Source organism: Thrips palmi, unplaced genomic scaffold, assembly GCF_012932325.1.
Source record: "Thrips palmi isolate BJ-2018 unplaced genomic scaffold, TpBJ-2018v1 HiC_scaffold_15, whole genome shotgun sequence".
Taxonomy (NCBI): domain Eukaryota; kingdom Metazoa; phylum Arthropoda; class Insecta; order Thysanoptera; family Thripidae; genus Thrips; species Thrips palmi.
This window is the reverse complement of record NW_023144624.1, coordinates 4,211,640-4,225,876: the sequence shown is the minus strand read 5'-3', so window position 1 is coordinate 4,225,876 and position 14,237 is coordinate 4,211,640. Positions and strand designations below refer to the sequence as shown.

The 14,237-nt window shown below is 54.7% G+C and overlaps 4 protein-coding genes across 8 annotated transcripts; 1 reads left to right on the top strand and 3 right to left on the bottom strand.

The window, feature by feature from the left end:
- The first annotated feature begins 1,942 nt into the window (after window positions 1-1,942).
- Window positions 1,943-4,910, top strand: LOC117640979. Of its 5 annotated transcripts, none has more exons than XM_034378053.1 (8): window positions 1,943-2,036; window positions 2,453-2,638; window positions 2,757-2,990; window positions 3,071-3,184; window positions 3,300-3,442; window positions 3,535-3,718; window positions 3,809-3,910; window positions 3,999-4,910. In XM_034378053.1, the coding sequence occupies exons 2-8, from the start codon at window positions 2,480-2,482 to the stop codon at window positions 4,227-4,229; spliced, it is 1,167 nt and encodes a 388-aa protein (XP_034233944.1). In that variant the 5' UTR covers window positions 1,943-2,036; window positions 2,453-2,479; the 3' UTR covers window positions 4,230-4,910. The 5 variants fall into 5 exon arrangements, with proteins under 5 accessions (XP_034233944.1, XP_034233945.1, XP_034233943.1 ...); XM_034378054.1 differs by having other exon boundaries at window positions 1,955-2,032; XM_034378052.1 differs by having other exon boundaries at window positions 1,956-2,101.
- On the bottom strand, window positions 4,389-5,946 carry LOC117640982 (protein CutA homolog). Its single transcript, XM_034378056.1, has 8 exons — window positions 5,510-5,946; window positions 5,397-5,441; window positions 5,163-5,318; window positions 5,024-5,083; window positions 4,903-4,948; window positions 4,768-4,817; window positions 4,638-4,680; window positions 4,389-4,508 (listed from the first exon to the last, which is right to left on the bottom strand). Exons 2-8 carry the CDS (start codon window positions 5,414-5,416, stop codon window positions 4,449-4,451), a joined length of 435 nt encoding a protein of 144 aa, XP_034233947.1. The 5' UTR covers window positions 5,417-5,441; window positions 5,510-5,946; the 3' UTR covers window positions 4,389-4,448.
- Window positions 5,947-6,808: 862 nt separating this feature from the next.
- LOC117640978 lies at window positions 6,809-10,953 on the bottom strand. Its single transcript, XM_034378049.1, has 10 exons — window positions 10,797-10,953; window positions 10,387-10,500; window positions 9,953-10,155; window positions 9,612-9,834; window positions 9,262-9,531; window positions 9,066-9,179; window positions 8,739-8,941; window positions 8,456-8,654; window positions 7,528-8,358; window positions 6,809-7,443 (listed from the first exon to the last, which is right to left on the bottom strand). Exons 1-10 carry the CDS (start codon window positions 10,852-10,854, stop codon window positions 7,058-7,060), a joined length of 2,601 nt encoding a protein of 866 aa, XP_034233940.1. The 5' UTR covers window positions 10,855-10,953; the 3' UTR covers window positions 6,809-7,057.
- A 557-nt stretch (window positions 10,954-11,510) lies between these two features.
- Window positions 11,511-14,012, bottom strand: LOC117640980 (lipase 3-like). The gene is made up of 9 exons (XM_034378055.1): window positions 13,883-14,012; window positions 13,713-13,787; window positions 13,448-13,625; window positions 13,234-13,348; window positions 12,783-13,029; window positions 12,478-12,633; window positions 12,243-12,324; window positions 12,019-12,167; window positions 11,511-11,897 (listed from the first exon to the last, which is right to left on the bottom strand). The coding sequence occupies exons 1-9, from the start codon at window positions 13,883-13,885 to the stop codon at window positions 11,673-11,675; spliced, it is 1,230 nt and encodes a 409-aa protein (XP_034233946.1). The 5' UTR covers window positions 13,886-14,012; the 3' UTR covers window positions 11,511-11,672.
- Window positions 14,013-14,237: the final 225 nt, after the last annotated feature.

Here is a 14,237-nt window from a genome sequence, read left to right as displayed (position 1 = left end):
AGGGCCGCGCGGCGAGGGAAGAGGGAAGGGCGTCCAAGGACACGGCCCACGGCTCGGGAGAGGTAGGGAGAGAGAGAGAGAGAGAGATTGAGAGAGAGAGAGGGTGAGGCTTGGCGAGGGTTGCCAACTTCACCGCACCGAAGCCCGGCGCAGCCCGGAAGGCTCGTAGCGCATGCCGTGCGCTTAGGGTTGCCAACTCTCTGTATCGCACCCCGAGAAAGTACACGCACAGCGATAACGAAGTGGCGACTGCACTGCGTTCTCGCGCATGGCGTCACACGAGTGTGTCTAGGACTCGCTCCGGGGCTCGCCCCATCCCCCCGGCGGGGCAACGGCAACGGGGCGGCGCGGACTCCACGGACCCCACCCGCCGGGCCGCCGCCTGCGGGACAGCCCGGACAGCCTGCAGGTTGCGCAAGGATTGCAAGGCACGGGGTGGAGAGCACGAGGCCGTTAGATGCACCACTCATTGCGACACGAGTAGAGATCCCAAACCGAATTCGTTATTCGGCCCGAGGATGCCCGATGCCCGTTACGCCGAGCAGTCAATGACCCACTTTTGTCGTCATCTGGCCTTTTAGAGCAATAAATGTCCCGGGGTGGAGGTGGAGTAGACCCTCCAGCTTCTAATGGCTATAAAAGTTTACTGTGGCGCGTTTCTCCAAAGGGTGTTGAAAGCCTCGCCGTGGCCTGCCTGTGCCCTTTGGCGGGTAGGCAGCCACCGAGTGCAGCCATGCTGCGAGCAACGGTGAATCTGTAAACAAGTCCACGAGCTTTTCTCGGTTTTCTTTTTTGGCGCGCCGATGAGTGACCCCCCCCTCGTTTCCACGCACGTTGCAGTAAGATTCGGGTGGGGGAGGCGATCCGTGCACTCACTTACAGATTGAGCACTTTCGTCGTGCTGTCGTCTCTCTCGCACTCAGCGAGCGTACCACAAGAGAGCGAGGCAGACAGAGTGACAAGCAGTGCCGTACAGGGAGCACCGGATTACAGAATCCGGTGCAGAGGCTGCCAAACAAAGGCTTGTGCCGCCCGGCTCCGGGTCGGCGGGGCGGTCCTGCAACCCTCCTGCAACCAGCCCGCCCCGCCAGCACCTGTCCACCACGTGTCCACGACGCCCCCGCGCCCCGTCCGCGCCCCGCCGCGCGGTGGTCGGCGTGGACGCTGAGGCTGCTGACGGACGGCCCCAGCGTGCCCGGCCAGCCGGCCAGCTAGTCAGCCAGCCTCCGGTAGACTGATTCCGAGATTCCTATTCGTCACCCCATGAGTGGAAAAGAGACAGAGCGGCGAAAACGACTCTCGGAATCAGTCTGCAGGAAACTAAGGCCGCGACAGCCCGGCCGGGTGGGCGTCGCTGCGTCGCGCACCGAGCAATGCGGTGCAGAGTGCAGAGCGGAGCGGAGCTGGGGCCCTCAGGAGGAACACGCGGTCCTTGTCCTTACCTGCCCCGACCTGCCCGGCCCCTTTGTGTCGAGCAGCGGAGGACGGCGGGACCTTCCCGGAGGACGGGGCTGTTTTGACGAGACGGAGCACGGAGCCGAACGAGCAGAGCAAGCTCCTCAACGTGTTCACCAAAACGCAGCCCCATTTGCTCTAAGAAATGACTCTCGTCGACGAGAGCGGAGAACACAACACAACACTCGCTGCAACCTACAGTGTCAGGCGTGTGAAGTCAGTCGAAACGACTGCCTAAAAACCTCGCAAATTTCATGCATGCACTTGCAGGCGACCTTACACTGTCCAGTTCAGAGCCTCTGTTGGATCAGCCGTAGTGAGACTAGAGCCCTACACCCCTTCGGGGGATGTACTCAGTGAGACAGGCGGGACAGGGCAACCCAACCTGTGCTGGAGTACGTTGGGTTGCCTGCTTGCCGGCGCTGTGGCTCGGCCCATGCGCGCAGTCCAGCGTAGCCCCGCCCGGCTATACATCTCCCCCCCCCCCTCTCGCTCTTCCGACACAGTGTAGCAGAAGCCAAAGCCAAGCCCGCTTAGCGGCCTGTCAGTATCAGTAGTACCTTCACTTCTACCCAACGTAGGTGCGGTCCAAAACGAGTGCACGTGGAAAATATTGGTCCCCTTGAACCTGGCGTTTGTTCAAGTTGTGAGTTGTAAACATGTCATGATCTGATTTCCATGAAATTTGGGCTTGTGTCGGTTCGTGCTCCACAACATAACCCTTTCTGCTGTCATGTTTATAATGCTTACACCACTTAGCACTGCTTTATTCTTTGTGCGTTCAATTTGCCTTGATAATAATTGAAATCTATTTTGACAGAACTTATTATCCTAGCAACGAAATTCGTTTGTCTGTTCAAATATTATGAATTATTTTTCTGAGTTATCTACACAATATTGTGCAACTGTGTGATAGTGCTCCAGTCTTAGCTCAACCATGCTCACTGGTGTCACCCTATTTTTATAAATAAAGTTTCACAGACTCTTCCTTTTACAGGTAATCCCTCAAACTAGTGGTGTTGAAATGGCAACGCCACTGGCAGACTCTCCCGCAAGGGACTGCTGTACAAACACACACAGTCCTGTGGATCAAGAACAAAAGCGGCTTCGTCTCCTTAACTTACTTCGGAAAGAGATTGCTGCTGTCCGCACCACAATAGACTCCTACAATAAAGGAATTTCAGTAAGCAATGTTGAGAGAACTGAATAATCTGTAAAACATTATTCATTTGGTGTGTCTCACTTTTCTCCTTAAATTTCTAAATAATGCACTAATTTCATGTATTTCATTGCTTATCCAGCCTTCATTGAACCAGCAGATGCCATATGTTGCCCAACTTCTGAGTGGCTCTGACTCTGCCATGCGAATTACTGTGCGGGGCACAGCACAGGGCCTTGAAGCAACAAGGGAGTTAACTATTAACTTAAACCAAGCCAATGCATCCACTCAAGCTGTAGATAAGAATCATGAAGAAATGATGGGATGGGCACAACTAGTGCATTATCTGCTGCACTCTAGAGGCAGGCTCACCAAGGTAAATTGTAATTTCAGTGAAGGACTTTTTCCCCCTCCATGTTAATTGGTTGGAGTAATTGTGTTAATTTTCATTTTTAGACAAAACCTGTGATTCAGTTTCACAGACCTGACAATAGTATAAGACTTTCAGAGCCCTTTGAATCAATAGGAGAGAAAGCTGAGTATCTTGCTGACTGTACAGAGCTGCGTACGGTATGTTTGATAATGTTTTTATATCTAATTAACAAATATTTTAACATGAGCAGTCCTCAAAGGAATGATACATGTAAACAATAAATTAAGTGTATCATCTTTCTTCATTTCACAGTTTAAAGGACTTCGATCCTTACACTGCGGCTACGATCCAGACTGGGCATTGCGTGTATTGCAGGTTGTGGCACCTCACATTGAAGACTTACACATAACAGACCCAGGCCCAGCACACCTTCAGGTTCTTGCAACTATGCCCAGGTTGGTTAAATTTTTAAGTGAAAATTGCAAGCAGAGAATACTTAAAGCTCTTCCAATACTCACCCAAAACTCTAACTAATTTTGGTTTACAGACTTAGGCGGCTTCAAATTTGGAGTGCGAGTGCTGCTATAGTGTGTGATGACTTCGGTCCATTTAGATGGCCTGACCAGGACAACCCTCTTGAGAGCAAGTTCACTTATGACCTTAAAGACCCTACAAAGGCATGGCAGTTTGAAGATGTTCCTAGGTCACATGTTGGTATAGTGTGGCTAAAGGTATGCTATTATGTAAATCTTTTCAACAACCATCTCTTAAGTTATTAATTAACAAAAAAAACACATAAAATTTCTGGATTATTGTTTTAGATCTGGTTGCCACGTCATATAGCATTACCATTAATTGCACAACACCGCCGTACCCTGCGAGAGCTCTCTCTAGAGGTTGATCTTCCACCAGATAGACCAATAGTAAGCATTTTACCCAAGGCCTTTTTGAAAATACTTTTCTGAAAAAGAGTGGATTTTTAAAAAATTAATTATATTTTGTTTGTTTCAGAGTGAACTCTGCGACCCTAACTGGGCGTGGGGCAGTAATGACTTGCCAGAGCGTTTGGGCGAACTGGTGGAGCGTTACCAGTTTGATGCACTGCGCCTTGTGGAGCTCTACCGTATCTCAAAACATGGAAGGTCATATCAAAAGTGCCAGGTACAGCTCCAAGCAGTGCGCAAAGCTATTGCTAAGAGCCTAGGCACTAGAGTGGTAGTAATATGCAACCGTTGTGGCTAAGCTGTAGTATTTGCCAGAGTGTGCGTTGTTAACAATCCTTTCTGTGATAAAAAAACAAAAAAACAATCTATTTTGATAGCAGAGTATGCACAAATTTGTGTTGACAGATGTTTGATATGTTTATAAGGTAATTTTCTAACCCTGGAAACATTAGAGGGATGTATTACAGATAATTTATTTGTGACAAAACATTCGTTTCGGGGTGGCATTTTTCCATTTTCACTTTTGCTGTACTGAGTCTGATACCCATTTGAGATAATCTTCGCTCCCGCTTTCAATCTGGAAAAGAAACAAAAGTTGAAAAAATATCAACCTTAAGTGTTTTTATTGAAGCAAAATTTTTAGGAAAGGGTGGATGTAAGACGTAAAAAAGACTTGTATGATTAATTAAGGGATGGGAATACTTACTGGAACTGAAATGACTTCGGGGCAATCATACGGGTGATCATTCCTGTAAAAAAACAGAACATTTTTAAGAGAGAAATTCTTTATAATTTTTAACACATTCAGTATGAACTATTTGTTTCCAATAGCTTACTTGACCAACTGAACAACATCTGCTATAAGCGAGGTTCTCGTTTTAATCATCTGAAAATTTAAGCATGTCTTTTCAGCTACAAGTAGTTGCCAATAGATTCAATTTTGTAAAGGAATGACTGAAAAATAAACTCACCATTAATACTTCAGAATCTTCATTAAGTTTTCCCTCCCATTCATACCTAAACACACCAAAGAGAAAATGATATATTGAGCGTGCAACAAAATTTAGCATGAATCCAATTTAAATAACTTACACAGAGGTAACTTTTGGAACTATATTCACACATGCGGCTAATTTTTGTTGTACAATAGACCTAGTAGAACAATTGAATAAAATTATTAGGAAAAAATAATGTAGCAAAGTCAAAGATACTCCATGCAGCTGAACCGTACCGGGCTAGTTTCTTGGCCACTTCCTCAGAGGGAGCCGTTACATACGCTATTGAATTGGAACCAGTAACATAAGTCGATGCCATTCTAAACAAACTCCTCGGAATTCCTTGAGAATACAGAACTGCACTAATGGCTCCAAAGAGAACACTGCACCGGCTGTAACATCATTCAAAGATAATGTAATAACAGAAAATGTATATATTCCAGCGGACATGGGGTCTTTATGAGACCTACCCCAGAGACACTAATGCCATTGAACAGTGATTTTGCCTCGTGTTCCTAGAAACAAAACTTTACTGTCAACAGCTCTAATATTGCTTTGAAACGAAATCCACAAGGATACCCACCTTCCCACACTTCACAAATTAAATTGTGTTTTGTTTTGCTTAACCCCAACCCAAGCTGATCAAAACATTGGGCAGACGACAAAAGACACGCTGCCCTGCCCAAAACCACGGGATTGCCGAGCAACAAATGAACTTGCGGAGTTGCAGATGAGAACAAGCAAGTGGCTGGGGAAAAGCGACAAGACAGCCAAGACACAAGAGAACGGACAAGCCTCAACTCAAACAAAATTGTCAACAGAGAAGCCGGGCCGGCGCTTGTTTCATTCTGTACCAGAGTTGTGCCGGTTGTGTCACCGCCGCGCGGGGGAAAGGGAGGGGGAAGCGCGAGTGCTGCCCTCTGGCGGTGGCGGCTCGCCATCCGGTACGAGGCGCGTCAAACAAACAGGGGCGCGAAACGTGCGATACAAACAAAACTTCCTGCTCGGTTCGTTATTTTAGTTGGTCACGTGAAAAGAAATGCAGTGTTTATTCTGATATTTTTCAGGTTGTTTCCTGCTTCGGGGAGTTGACGTAGCAAAAACCTTGGTAAGGTTGTTCAGTCCACGCCTTCGTTCGGGTTCGGATTGGCGCTGCGGCGGTCCAGGCGGTGGGCATCCACGATTCGGGGCATCTGCGCATTTTGAACACGGGCTGCCTCCAACTCATGTCTTGAGACCCTTTCGAGGTTGGCAAAGTGGCTAACCTCGCGTAGCGGTCACAGCGGAGGCGAGGGTCTCTGGGCGACGGGGGTCGCGGGCCGGGCCGCGGAGGGGCCTCGGTGCGGCGGTACACCAAGGGCTCCGTGCGTGGCGCGGCCACCGTCACGGCAGTGTCACAAGTCCTGTCACGCCATTCGTCACTCGGCAGCGGCAGGCCTCGGCAGTGCTCGTCACGGCACTGCTCCAGTGACGCCTGCCGCCGCTTGCGGCACTGCTCGAGTGGAGGGCGGCCCGGGGGAGGCTCCCTGGACTTGCTGCAGACACGCTTCAGGCTGTGGCACTCTACGTCCTGCTGCGCGCCGTGCGTGCCACGCAGCTTACTCGGATCACCCAGAGATCGCCTCACCTCAGCAAGTTAGCGAGCCAAGACCGCCTGGGCCGTTCGCTGCGGCCGCCTTGAGACTTGCACGTGTTTCCGAACGCCCGCCCATCCACCCCCGGACGTGCGGCGGTGGAGTGCAACTTGAGCCGACTCTGAATCTGAATCGTAGTGTGTTCCCCGGAGTCCGTTTTGAGCGACGAAGGGCTTCCGCCCGACTGTTAGCAGGGTATGTCTTACCTGAACGCTTTGGATGTCATGACAGAGAATTTTGAAACAGGGTCGAAAAGGAGCCATTATTCTTTTATTTTTGATTTTCGTTGCATTTTAACAGCGGCTCCAGGTGCCATTGTTGTGACAGACATTTATTGTTGAGAAGAACATTAGAGTTTAGATTCGGATTCAATACACTTGGTCGCACAGTTATTCTTAAAATCATGTGTGATCGATCTGAGCGAGAGGATTGAATTGGGGTATCGATGAGGTCGAAAGAAATCGGTGCAAAAATGCAATCCGTTCCGTATTGTCCTTTTAGAAAGAATAGGTGCCGATGACCTCGGGCTGGCTCTGGATGCTCTTGTCGCCCACGTCGGTCTTGTCGAGGGCGCAATGCGGGTCGGCCTCGGCGGAGGGGGCCTCGTCCGTCTCGAGGAGGTCGAGGTCGTACTTGCCGTCGGCGCCCATGCGGTACAGGTTGTCGTCGCCGCTGGGCCAGCGCACCGACACCCAGCCGGTGTTGGAGACCCTGCCGAGGACGCGGCCCTCGCCGGCCGGAGTGCCGTCCTGCGCGCCCCACTGCCAGTCCTTGCCGCGGACCACCCTGGAGCACGGCTTGAGGCGCGCGGCCGCCTCGGCGCCCGCCACGCGGCCGGCCTCGACTTCCTCGACTTCCTCGACTTTCTCGACTGCGGCGGAACCTGCAGCAGGGGAAAACGCTACAGCTTCGAGGACGCCAAGATCTTTTTGCCCCGCACCACGGAGGTGTACCAAGGTGTACTCACTCATCGTCGTCGTCGCGCTCTCGGTGACGGCCTCGTCGTCCGAGTCATCCTCTGACTGCGAGTTGTCGGCAGGGCTGTCGGGCCGGAGCCACTCCCACTCGGTGGTGGGCGCCGACGTGGAGGTCGAAGGCGAGGGCGAAACGGTGGTTGTGCTCGTGTTGGCTGAGGTCGTCGGAGTGCGTGTCTCGACCACCGACGAATCCGTCTCTGTGGTGGTGGCAGGCTCCTGCGTGGGGGTGGCGGTGCCTGCGGTGCCGAGCACGGCCAGGTCGCGCTTCTCGCCCATGCGGTAGTTGTACTGCTTGCCGCTCGGCCAGCGCACGCTGACCCATCCGCTGACGGGGCTGTTGACGGCCACCACCACGCCCTCGCCTGGGGGATTGCCGTCCTGGTCGTCCCACCTCCAGTCCTTCCCCCGCACCACGCGCGAGCCGACGGCGACCCCCGTCGCGGCCAAGGCTTCGGCGTCCTCGTCCGACTCCGAGTCCGCGGTGTCCGCGACCTCCACGATCGTGGAGGTGTCCTCGTCCGCGGTGTCCGCGGTACCGGGGAACTCGCTCGCGTCGACCACCACGGCCAGGTCGAACTTGTCGTCGCCGGCGTCCATGCGGTATACGTTCTCGTGGCCGTTGTCCCAACGCACCCCCACCACACCGGCCAGCCTCATGAGCAGCCCCTTCGAGGTGACGCGGCCCAGGCCCGACCCGTCCTGGTTGCCCCAGTCCCAGTCGCGTCCGCGCATCACCCTGGCGCCGACCTTGAGCAGGGGCAGCGCGCCGGGGCCGGTCACCACCCTGGAGCCAGGAGGGGCGGCACTGCGTTCGGAGGGCTCTGCGGAGGCACGATCGCGTCAGTCATGTGGCTCTGCCTTACAGTGGCGCACAACACACAGCAGCCAACTGGCCACGGAAACAAACGACAAACTCACCCACGGGTGTGTACTGGACCTTGATGTCGGACACCCACACCCCCGGCTGGATCTGCAGGGTGTCTGCGTCGTCGCTCACCTTGACGGTGGCCACGTCCTCGGGGTGGCTGCGGCGCCAGATGGACATCCACCCCGGACGCCTCGCGACCACGAACTCCAGCTCACCAGAGCTGAACCGGTCGCCCTCGGAGAGGCGGGTCTGCGCAATAAGGAATGAACAGTGATAGCATCAGGCAAACGCATAGTCTCGCTCGCGAGTCAACACGGTGCACGACGAACTCACGAAGTTGAGCGCGCACAGGCGGCTGTTCTTGTTGCAGTCGCTGGCCAGCACGTAGGACAGCTTCCCGGCCGGGGTCAGGCCGTGGACGTCCACGTGGCTGCAGGAGTGCTTGCCGCACGCGTGGAACTCGATGTACTTCTGCGGGCTTTTGTACTGCACGCGGGCCGTCGTGTTGCGGCCTTGGGGGAGGCTGACAGTGTTCGCTGTTGGACAACAACGAAGAGGCGGCTCCAGGTTTGTTTTTCGGAGGGGCTGTGACGCGCCTTTTGGCCACCTTCAGGGCAAGGGGGCCTCTACCCTCACGCCCCGTCCAGCAATGCCACTCACCTCTGCACGTCGCCGCGTCCTCGTCGGACTTGTCGGCGCAGTCGGCGAAGCCGTCACACCTGTCCAGGAACCTCGCGCAGCCGCCACTCTTACACTGGAACTCGGGGCACGTCACTGGAACACACAAACGCACGTCCCTTGACCGTACCGCCCTCTGCGTCCGCGCCTCGAGCGCAGTGGCCTTCTCTAGACTCACCGTCGGCGTCGTCCTCGGCCTGGCCGTCGTCGAGCACGGCCAGGTCGTACTTGCCCTCGGCGCCCATGCGGTAGATGTTGGACTCGCCGGCCTGCCAGCGCACGCCGACGATGCCGGTGGCTCGCATCAGGGTGCCGTAGGCCACCACCTCGCCCGGCCCGGGGGGGCTGCCGTCCTGCGAGCCCCACTTCCAGTCCTGGCCGCGGAACACCGTGGCGCCGACCCGCAGCAGGGGCTTGGCCTCGGGGCCCGTCACGTTTCTAGCCTGCGCTGTAACAACGACATCCTTCAACGACCGCCCTGCCCTTCCAAGCTGTGTTCTCGGACTCGTCGCACAGCTCGACACCTACTGTCCTGCGACATCTCGCGAGCCTCGCCCTCGGAGAACTGCACCTCCAGGTCGGCAAACCACCGAAGAGGTTCGACGCGCAGTCGGTTCATGCCGGGGGCGGCGGCCACTGTGGCCGCTGTCCTTCGGTGCCCCTTCTGCCACACGGCGAGCTTGCCGGGCAGCCGGCCCACCACGAACTCGTACTCGCCGGACACGAAGCTCGGCGAAGAGTCAATGTGTGTCTGAAAGCAGCAAGTTCATCCTGTTGGCCCCCGTGAGATGATTTCAGCACTGCTTTCAGTTGCTGCGATACGCATTTTTGGCTTGGGGCAGGAGTCGCTACACCGCAGCGCCACTTACAAAGTCCATGTCACAGCCGCGCGCGCGCGCGTTGCAGGCGGTGCCGGCGGCGTAAGACATCCCCCCGCCCGGCTGGAAGCTGTCCACCGTGAGGCTGCTGCAGGACGCGGCGTCGCACAAGCGGAAGGCGATGGCGCGGTGGGGGGCTTTGTACTGTACCCGCACTGTCACGTTCTGGTTCACGGCCAGCGGCACGGCGTTGGCTGAAAACAAGCAAGGGTATTCCCCGTCAACGCCGCCGCGCGAGAAAACGCGAGACGCAGGGGCGCTTCGCTGCTTTTGCGCAAGTCAAGTTGCACCCCCCATGGGGGAGGGGGAGAACAGCGGGGTTTTCGTTCGCCCCTCTGAAAGTTAGACAAACAGTGCTACTTGCCCCCCTAAGGCCGCCTCTGGATCCGCCTCTGGTGCTTGCGACGCGACGCCTTGCGACTCACCTCCACACTTGGCGGCCAGCTCGTCCGTGCCGTCGCCGCAGTCGTCCATGCCATCGCAGATGTCGCGGAAGCCGACGCAGGCGCCGTTCCTGCACTCGAACTCGTCACACGCCGCTGGAAGGGTGTGCGCGTTAGTTTGGACAACGACACTGTGAGTGAGTGCACTGTCAAACTGAGTGAGGACAAATCCACATTTCCTGGCGCGGAGAAACAGTCTCCCTCGGTCTCCTCACCTCAAGTGTGGAGTAGTCTACCTGACATGGTTCAAAAGTGGAGAACGCCACTCTTGAAGTTTGGATAACCCCGCTCTTCCAAGTGCAGAGACTGAAAACCTCACACCTCCGCATTTTGAGGGTGGAGTTCCCCATAGTTTGACAGTGCGTGCTTCTCCTACACCCCTGACAGCTCACCCGTGAACAGCGGCGCCCCCAAGAGCGCCACCAGCAGCAACCGGCCCTGAAGGAACATGTTTTGAAACTGAGGCTCGGCCGATTTCTGCGCCTTTTATCACTGTCTGTGAGACTGTGTCAGCACACGAGGTTGACCCGGGGGGTCACTCAAGGCGCGAGATAACAAACCTACTTCGGAGAACGCGCTCTCGGAAGCAGCGGAAAAAAAAATCACAAAAATTGATTGACTTACGGTGACCGCTTCCGTGGCGCTCCTTAGCTATACGTGCTGGATTGTGTGCACAGTAAGCGAGGCGATTGTGGATCTAAGCTGGATGTCTGCATTTTGATACAAAATTTTCAGACTGGGACAGGATTGAAAATCATAAATGAGTATGTGTAAATTTGCGTCACACAAGATAATCTGAAATTTCAGAAAAAAAATAGTGAGGGAGGGTGGTTGGCACTGTGTGTTGTAATGGACCTCGCTAGAACGATTTCCGCGGGAGGATTTAAAAAACAACATTTGGGAATCGATCCGGCCGTTTACGTTGCGTCGGTTTTGTTTTATCGCGTTGTGGCGACTTTTCCTCTTTATCTCGTACAGCACAGCAGACTGGCGAGATTATTGCAGACGTTGTTATTTTTGTCTTTCTTTGAATTTTGGATTTTTGTAAACGAAGCAGGAGTGGCATTCATGTGGCTCGTGATAATGGTAAATCAATGGTTCTCCCACTGTCTTTAAAACTTTATTAAAATTGAAAAACAGGTTAATGAAATTTGAGATTGTTTACCAAATGCAAGAATTTGTTAAATGCAAAAACAACATTTGAGAAACAGATTATTACTTTTGAAATTTGGTTCTTACTTTTAAGAAGAAAAAGTTTATTACTTTTACTACCAAAAAGTCTTTGTAAACTGCTTCATAAAGTTTCTTAAAATTGAGATGGATTTTTTTAACAGTGATTGCTTGGCGAAAGGTTTCATGTCCGCAAGGACAAACTGCCACATGTCTTTGACGATGTCTCGGTCGCGCACAAAGTTGTAGTGGCCGAATGCGTCGTTCGGGGACAGGAAGAATCGCCGGACGTTCCGCAGCCTGCTCTTCAGCAGCACCTGATCCTGCAGACACAAGCATAATACGAAAGAACTTTGCAAAGTCTGCTGCACTATCAATGGATAATTTTTACCGGGTAATTTTCACCATAGTATGGAGAAACTTCACCACAAGACTTGTGCTTACCGCCGGCGTGCACGTCAGGTCCCCCTTGCCGTTGTACAGGTACACCGGGGTCGTGATGGTGTCCAGGCGGTAGTCCGGCGGGACGGGGGAACCGTACTGCGCCACGTTCGCCGCCTCACTGCCGTAGTCGTACTGCCGGAAGGCGGGCCCTTCGCACAAGAGCACGGACGGGCTTCAGCACAAAACGCACCGCGAGCCCGGTTCGGCAAGGACGCCGCACTTACTCTGGCTGCCCGCTAGTTGTGCGGTGTGCAGGACCTGCCGCACGGTGGCGCCGTCCGCGAAGTACAGCGGCGACGTGTAGCCCTGGAACACCGCGTCGACGGTCAGCACCGCTTTCGTCGTCGTTTCCGTCGCTCTGTCTCTTTCCCACTCATGGGTCGTGCCGCACGGGTGCGAGAGAGACAGAGGGCCAAGCGTCTAGACTCTGCAGGGCGGTTCATTGCTTCCATTACTCACGAAGCGGTGCGGCCCGGCGGCGCGGCCCGCGATATCGCAGAACTGGCGCCGCGATGTCGCGGTGGCGGCCGACGTCGCGCCGGTGCACAACTCGTCTGCGACCTTTTCCAACAGCTGGGTGGGCCGTCTGTGCTCGTGCAGCCGTTCCGATGCGGCCTTGTCAAGGCCACGAGAAAGAAAAACAAAAACAAATCAGCACCGTTGCCGTTTTTCGCCACATTTCCTTTACGTTTTGTTTTGATGCCGCGCTTCCCTACTGACATGAGCTACGCGGCCATGAGCGGACGAGCCTGTTCGAGACTGACCTGGGTGATGTTGACGATGGGCTCGACGGCGAGCAGGTGCTCGTCCTTGGTGCGCGTCATGAAGACGGCGGGGGCGAAGAGGAAGGCGGCGCGCACCCTGGCCGCCAGGTCGGGCCGCTCGGAGGCCATCACGAAGAAGGACGTGCCCCCCATGGAGTGCGCGCCGAAGACGAGGTCGCGCTGCCCGGAGCGCGCCAGCACGTACTCCAGCATGGCCGGGTTGTCCAGGGCTCCGTTCTCGTGCCACCTGGGCGAAATGACATCGGCCAGTCAGTGGACGCGGCCAGTCAGTGGACGCGGCCAGTCAGTGGACGCGGCCAGTCAGTGGACGCGGCCAGTCAGTGGACGCGGCCAGTCAGTGGACGCGGCCAGTCAGTGGACGCGGCCAGTCAGTGGACGCGGCCAGTCAGTGGACGCGGCCAGTCAGTGGACGCGACCAGCGACGGCTTACCCAAACTTCCAGAAGGCGTCATCCGAGCTCTTCAAGTGGACGTGGTTCAGAGAAAACGGCGTGCCGCGGAAATTGCCCAGCCAAACGTCGAAACCAGCATCGTACAGCAAGAACGCTGCACGTCGCGAACAATAAAATCAATCCATTAAGAATTTGATCAATGCCTTGAGGGAAAGTGTGTTGCCTGCAGTGCTTTAGCGACGACCACACCGACCGAGGGCCTTCCCCTTGCCCAGCACCAGGTAGGACGCGGCCGAGCCCGCCATCTGGTTGGCCAGGAAGACGACGCGCGCGCCGGGCCGCGGGATGCGGTCCAGCTGCAGGATGTAGCCGTCCTTGGTGGTCACGTTGTGCACCTCGGCCGGGTAGCCGTTGTACTGGATTATGGATGCCTACGGGGCAGACGGGGCTTGGGGGTTTCACGCCGAACTCACAGCCTTTTGCTTTTCAGCACAGCGTTGCAATCTGGTCGCACTCACCGGAGTCCGATGCGTGTAGCAAGGCACTGCCACCATCAAGAGCAGCGCCAGGCCCCACATGGGGCTGCAGTAGGTCTGTAAAATTTGTCATGCGATTTGCTGATAGGTTTTGTTTGTTTACTATGTGGCCCATGTGGCGTAAAGCAGCCAAAGATCTAGAGATCACTCACCATACTGGTACGTGGGCTCCTTCAAAAGAGACCCGAACTGCGCCGGGCCAATGAGAACACTGACGAATACCGCCTCCGAAGTGCGGCTGTGCGCACTGCACCTGGCCGACCCGCGGCCCTTAATTACCGTTGGTCACGATGTACATAAGCTTCGACCACTAACACTGAAGACTGACTGTTGTTTTTGGGTATTTGGGACGTCACGGTGGCGTGTCCACTGTGACGTTGCAGGTTTGCGCACAATACATTGTTGTTTGTGTTCCAATGTGGGCGAAGAAAATTGGCCTCCGTGCCTTTCCGATGCGCGGGCATGCTAGGCAAGCATCTTGTTGCAGTAGACATATCTTTATTTGTT